Below are 6,931 nucleotides of genomic sequence, written 5' to 3'. Positions count from 1 at the left end.
TTATTAGTATATAAGTGCTTTGTTAGTAATTCTATCGCTGGAAGTGGAGTCGTAAGAGATGAGTTTTCAGTTTGCGCCGGAAGATGTGTAAGCTATCTGCTGTCCTGATTTCAATGGGGAGCTCATTCCACCATCTTGGAGCCAGGATAGCAAACCCACGTGTTTTCGCCGATGGGAACTTGGGTCCCCCTCGCAGCGAGGGTGCAGCGAGTCGTTTGGCTGATGCAGAGCGTAGTGTACGCGCTGGGGTGTACGGTTTAACCATGTCCTGGATGTACGAAGGGCCAGATCCATTCGCAGCATGGTAAGCAAGTACCAGTGTCTTGAAGTGGATTCTAGCAGTTACCGGAAGCCAGTGAAGGGAGCGGAGGAGCGGAGTGGTGTGTGAAAATTTAGGAAGGTTGAAGACCAGACGAGCCGCTGCATTCTGGGTGAGCTGCAGAGGTCGGATGGCACATGCAGGTAGACCAGCCAGGAGGGAGTTGCAGTAGTCTAGGCGAGTCGCTTTCTGTGTTTAAAATAGCCTTTTGATCTATACATTGTACATCTATACATAAAGTTATTTCCTAGCTATAACAAAAACACTTTTGTATGTGGTTAAGTGAGGGTGAACTCAGTTTGGGAAAAGAGTGCTTAGGATAATAGTAATAGTAATTTGTCAGAGTTATTTCAGTAAATTCGTTAGGGGGGAGCAACGTTTTATTTGTTAAAGCTAACTGGAAACATGTTTAGTTACAGTTTATAATATATTTTGAGAACAAGTGTCACATATCAGGGAAGTCACACCCCTGGGTGTTAAAGAGTGTGTTGTAGCTACAGATTATCTTAATGTGCAATGTCCTGTATTAAGATATGTGTCAGAGGTGGAGCTTCCCGTTGGTTCACTTCCTCTATGTTTGCTGCACTTTCAGTGTCAAGTTTGTCCTGTGAAGACTGACTGTCTCAAGCAGGGCCGGACTGGGACAATAAGTCAGGCCGGGAATTATACATCCAACCAGGCCACTACCAGTTTTCTTTTGTGTAATTTTCCTGGATTTATTTGTCAATATGTACAGCGTTGCTGCCCGTAGTGATAGCCATAAACTTTAAAACTACCCCAGAATAAACATATGGACATGGGTTACTATCTTTTTTTAAAAGTGCAAATCTATTTAGGAACCTATCCATGTGAATTGTGAACATATTTTAAGTGGAGGTGGACCTCAAATCCTCTAGGGGGGTCGGGGGGCATGCTCCCCGCGGAAGATTTTTTTTTTTTAAATGTTGGACTTAAATGCATCAATCTGGTGCACTTTGAGGGGGAAATAAAGAGACTACACCCATATGAAACAGTTCTGTATACATTTAAATAATCATAAAATCATAAGAACATGGCCATAGCCAATAACATACCATATCCAATATGAAAAAACATTGAAACTTGTTTATTTATTTGTTTTTGGTTCATTTATAGTTAGCATGGCATAGTGTGTCTGGGCTCCTGAACCAGCCTCACCTGTCTCCCTCCTCTCCCCCTGCTCCTCTTTGAGGCAGCAGCAAAGACTAGTTTTAGCTCTCAACAAGTTTTTAAAGTTTATCCTACCTTTTTTCACCTAGTTAACTTTTTGTTGTTGTATTATTCATGCGTATTTTACTAATCACTCCCCCTTCAAATGTTAATATGTGTTTACATAAATGGTGACCAAACCGTTTGAGACCCACAGTGAACTTAGACTAAGTTAACTATCTAAACACTCTAAAGTCCTTTACCTCACCTGAGCTGTAGTTATCAGTCTCTCAGTCTGACAGGAGAGGACTCTCCTCCACCTTGTTGACAGCTCATTCCGTTAGCGCCGCTAGCTAGCACCGGATGCTAACAATAACAATACACGTAACCAGTGCACGCGCTTTCTCTCTCGCTTGCTCGCGCCACACATACACACCCTCCCGAGCTTGAATGACACGAGACCAATCGAGGGCATTAGTGTATGATCTGTATGAAAGTGGCCATGTCGGCAGGCCACATCATGTAGACAGCCAGTCACCCTCTGTGAGGCAAAGTCAGACCCACATTTGCGCAGCGTTGCGTTCACAATACATACAAAAAATTCCTCAGGCCAGCAGGCCACTTAACAGGCCAGGCCATCGGGAAACCTCCCGGTCCTCCCGATGGCCAGTCCCGGCCTGGTCTCAAGTATCAAATCAGGATGTTTGTTCTAATCTGTGCAACGCTGCTTTTCTCTGTGAGGGGCATCCATGCAGAAACAGGTACTGTATGCATTTGCATATCATGTTGTTATGCCAAAAGGAAATATTTGAAAAAATATAATGCTAATATATGTCATGATAAGTGTCCTTTGTTTTATTGTTTTCCTGACATGCTTCCAAATTACAAGTGTTTTGTTTTTCCACCAGCTCATAAGTAACAAGTCGTTGCAGCATTGGTTAACTAACTTCAGATAGTCATGTAGTTGGCCTTTTTGTTATAGCCTATGAAACTAAAAAAGTCATATAGCAGCCTTTCTTTATCATTTATTTAATCAGAATGTATTTGATTTAATGATATGTTGTCGAAATTAAAATAACCTATATCCCTGTTTTGTCACTGTTTGTATCAACAGGTGCATCGGTTTGGGGAAGACCATACTGTCAAGGATATTTCTGTATCACTCTTGGTGAAGCAGATATAACAGCAGAGGCTGGACTCTGTGTTGTGATACCGTGTTCTTTCTCTACTGCTGCAGCCTTTAAAACCCAACATATAGTTTGGTACAAATGTAAACTGTCCAATCGAAAATGTGGCGATCCTGACATGATATTCCACACCAACAAGCACAACACCAAGGTTCAGTCTGTGTTCAAAGGACGGCTTTCACTGTTGCAGCCGGTGCTGAGTCAGGGGAACTGCAGCATCATCATCAACGACCTCACCGAGTCAGACTCTGGAGCATATCAGCTCAGAGTTAATGGTTTACTGTATGAGAACCCTGATGGACTTACATACTCTGAAAGAGCAGTTCTCTCTGTAAAAGGTATGGAGAGCTACAACAAATATTAACAGTCAAAATGTTCATTTTTGTTTTGCACAAACATTTGTTTTATTTTTAGTCTTAATAGGAGATGAAGTAATGTTAAGCTTTTGTCGACATCTGTGGGCAACCAGTAGGAACTGTAGTAGTTCCTGATTTACCTCTTACACATTGCTTTGTAAATGTTAAGAAAGAGTATTTATATTTTATATTTTGCCAACATGTAGGTGAATGATGACCTTCAGGCTGTTGAACAGATTTCACTAACAGACTGCTCTGTCTTTAGGTCTGACCCAGAAGCCCTCAGTGATGATTCCTCCTCTGACAGAGGGGCAGCCGACCACACTGACCTGCACTGCTCCTGGTCTCTGTTCTGGATCTGATCCTAAATTCACCTGGACATGGAGAGGAGCAGGAGAGAAGGACTCTCAGATCACAGGAAACATCACTGCTTTAAAGACTGAGAATCTGACTGCTGTCACACAGAGTCACAGCTCCACTTTGACCTTTAACCCTTCAGCTGAACACCACAGCAGCAATGTTACCTGTGAGGTCAGCTTCAGAAACAACATCACTGCAGAGAAGACTGTGACTCTTAATGTGACCTGTGAGTATTGTACATACTACACTTAAATGCGTCACATTTTCTTAAAAAGGAAAGAAGTTATCAAAGCTACTGCTGATCTTCTGAGAAATGTGTGAAGTTTTGCAGCTTTCAGATGTACATTTTGGGAAAGATCTGTTTTTGGCCAAATACCTTGTTCCTGATGAGGATCAGAAGATTATTTAAAGGCTATATGACATGTGGAACGCACATTTATTCAATTGCTCCTATTCCTATGACATTTATTAACCAATTCAAATAACTTCCACTAATTAAAGTCACAATCTAGTTTTCCACTTATTTCATTAGTACAATTATTTAAATATAGGAACACATGTAAGCACCAATGTCATTTATGAATTGAAGTTAATGAAAGGGTGAGCAGGATATTGTGTGGTTACTCAAATGGTGCAGCTGACTCAAACTGCTATGACTCTGTGTCAACAGTCTATCCAAAGATCCTAAATAGCTCAAAGTGTGAGGTTCAGTCGGGGGTCCTGACCTGCGTATGCATCAGTAAGGGGATTCCTTTACCCTACATCATATGGCCGCTGTTGAATAACCACTCTGAGTACTCCGTCATCACCACTGTGTCACACCAAACTATCCACAGCACCCTAACTGTAAAGGACCACAACAACACTGTTGTTGAGTGTGTCGGACGCAGCAAAGTTGGGGAAGTTCAACACACCATCCCTGTTATAACTTCACAGAAGCGAGAAGGTAAACACATTCATAACCAATGACTGATAACCAGCAAAAACATAGTCTCTGTTCGTCTTTTAAGAAATATATTTGATAACTCCATCTGTGTATTTGTTGGTATTGGTCACCTACAGGTACAAATCCATAACATGATGTGTTAGTAGCTACTGACTTTACAGTATTCATATAACTTGTGTCACTCTCTGTCATTTCTACTAGCAAATCAACATGAACCAAGTGCACAGCTTCCCTGGGTTGTCGTTGCTGCTGTATCTCTTTTTGTAAATGTCATCAGCATAATCCTCATTATGTTCCTTTGGTATGTAACTACAGTATATCAACATTTACTGCTTTCAAGGCTCTGTCAATGCAGTTTTAGACAACACCTCATGTCTCACTCTTCTCTCCAAAGGCACACAAGAAAAAAGGTGAAACCAAACCAAGAAGACAGAACTTACATGTCAATCAAGAAAACAGACGTGTCATCTGATTATGAAGTTATTGCCCAGCCTCTGAACTAACCAGCTTTACCTGAGTGTAGTAGAGGATGTGTGTCGTGAAAAGTGCAAGATTTTACGAGTTTGAAATGTCTACATTCTGTCATTTAACTGCCACTAATATTTTGTGTTTTTACAGTATTCTTGTTTTTCATATTACATCTTAATTACCTTTAATTGCCCAGCAGAAGATCAGGGAGAGTGCAGTACAATCACAGTCGTTTGTCGCTTGTGCTTTTTCAGATATATTTATGAAGATTTGAAAAAAAATGTAAGTGAAATACATTGATTATTGTGTATATTATTATTTGTATTAAAATGTTCATTATAAAAGGATCAGTATTGTTAACAATGTGTTTTGCATTCATTCTGTACGCTTTACCTTTAAAAAGAAGAAATTATCCTGGCAAGAAGAGTCATTTTAATTTACTTCACACAATTTTACATTGCAACGTACAGTATCACAAAAAAAAGAAGAAAGCCAGATGAATATTCAACCTTGTCCGTCTGACTAAATGGCTCATTTTGTACGACTCCATTATGATGTAAAGAACCAAACCACAGGAACCAGAAACCATAGAAACCATATTTGGTTGAAGGTATTCCCTTATTGCGTAAATCAAAATGAGGTCACACTTCTTTTAAAAGGATGTAGTCTGTAAATAATCTCTCTCTGCGCTTCCACCATGTCTGCAAAGCCTTCTGGAATGAATGAAACTTCACTGAAGTAAATTAATTCTGGACAAAACAAAATGTTGAAGCTCCTAGACCCTCATTGGTTTTGTATGAATGTTGTATCAGCTGGTTAACATAAAAAAAGATATTAAATAACAAAGGTTTTTTTTCATTCAGCCCTTTTTATGAAAGAGGTAAAATGTGCTTAGCAGAGTTGGAAAGCGAAAAAGTAATGACGGACGTATCTTTCATGCTACACCAGAATGTTGCGAGCAGTACTTAATATCAGCAAGAGTGTACATGTAACCAACAAGATCCTGTACGAGGGAATACCAAGGGTGAGCGAGAAAATTGCAGCCAGGAGAATGAGACTAGCAGGACATTGCCAAAGGCATCAAGAGCTGCTAGCCGGCAAATTGGTGCTGTGGGAACCAACACACGGGCATCGGTCACGAGGACGTCCCGCACAAACATACGTGGACGTACTCAAGAATGACGCAGGAGCATAAAGTACCAATGAACTGGCCAGATGTATGGAGAACCGGGATGACTGGAAGCAACGATGGAGGGCTCGTCTGAGGACGACCTAGAGAGAATGACAGGACATAATCAGCATTTTAGACAGATCCATAAGAAAAAGCTAATAAATGCAGTAATAACATATAACAGAGATTATGCTACATTCATAACCTTACATTTAAAATATTGCCAACTACAAGCATTAGCTGTGTTTTGTTGTGTTTTTTCAATGTGACAAAATGCGTTGTAAAATAGTTTTTTTATCATAAGCTTTTTGTTTGTGTTTAATTGCTGCAGTAGTTGGGCTCTCTGGGCCACCGTACTATGGAGCCAATCACATCAGCTACTGACGGCAGCAGGTGAAGTTTAATCTGCACATTAGTAACTTCATGTGCAGGTGTGGATGAATCCTTCTGGAAGAAACCTTGTTGCAAAGCCATTGTGGCCTTTTTTTATAATCTTTTTTATAATCTTTTTTAAACCATTGAAAGACAGCAAAATCCCTCACATGAATCAGTTAGGAGAGTTACTCTAATCTCTAGTCTAGCTATTGTAAATGCTCCTTGTTTTTGTAAGAGTGTGCTTCTGCTCTGGTTAGCTAGCATCGAAAGCCTTCAATGTGTGAGGAGTCTGAGGACACTAGGAAAACATATCCATATCAATCAGTGGTGAACCCTTCAAGGTATTCAGAGAATACCCTGGAACACTCAGATAAAACAAACAAAAAATCGATTTAATTACATAAATACAATTTTATAAAATGTAAATAAAATGAATAAATGAGAATCGTATCTGTGTTGTTGATTTGTAATATTACAGTGTTACGTTGATTTGTTTGTCTTTCTCGGTCCATGCACTACGCATTTGAGTTGTTTTGTGTTTGAAAAAAAAAGATATTTTTCTGGGTCTTAGAATATCCTTCA

At 40.0% G+C, this 6,931-nt stretch overlaps 1 protein-coding gene across 1 annotated transcript; it reads left to right on the top strand.

Moving 5' to 3' along the window:
* The first annotated feature begins 890 nt into the window (after positions 1 to 890).
* On the top strand, positions 891 to 5,152 carry LOC117536355 (sialic acid-binding Ig-like lectin 6). Its single transcript, XM_034201183.1, has 7 exons — positions 891 to 939; positions 2,167 to 2,247; positions 2,601 to 3,011; positions 3,295 to 3,615; positions 4,060 to 4,335; positions 4,537 to 4,636; positions 4,730 to 5,152. Exons 2-7 carry the CDS (start codon positions 2,187 to 2,189, stop codon positions 4,836 to 4,838), a joined length of 1,278 nt encoding a protein of 425 aa, XP_034057074.1. The 5' UTR covers positions 891 to 939; positions 2,167 to 2,186; the 3' UTR covers positions 4,839 to 5,152.
* Positions 5,153 to 6,931: the final 1,779 nt, after the last annotated feature.

The sequence above is a fragment of the Gymnodraco acuticeps genome, unplaced genomic scaffold, assembly GCF_902827175.1.
Source record: "Gymnodraco acuticeps unplaced genomic scaffold, fGymAcu1.1, whole genome shotgun sequence".
Classification (NCBI taxonomy): Eukaryota; Metazoa; Chordata; class Actinopteri; order Perciformes; family Bathydraconidae; genus Gymnodraco; species Gymnodraco acuticeps.
The sequence above is the reverse complement of the archived record's forward strand: the minus strand, read 5'-3'. Positions and strand labels throughout refer to the sequence as shown.

Bases quoted from the DNA above. Each gene is read 5' to 3' on its own strand.
- LOC117536355 (XM_034201183.1), top strand. From the start codon at position 2,187: ATGTTTGTTCTAATCTGTGCAACGCTGCTTTTCTCTGTGAGGGGCATC. The intron at 2,248-2,600 runs GTACTGTATGCA...TTGTATCAACAG, and splicing joins GGGCATCCATGCAGAAACAG to GTGCATCGGTTTGGGGAAGA. The intron at 4,637-4,729 runs GTATGTAACTAC...TTCTCTCCAAAG, and splicing joins ATCCTCATTATGTTCCTTTG to GCACACAAGAAAAAAGGTGA.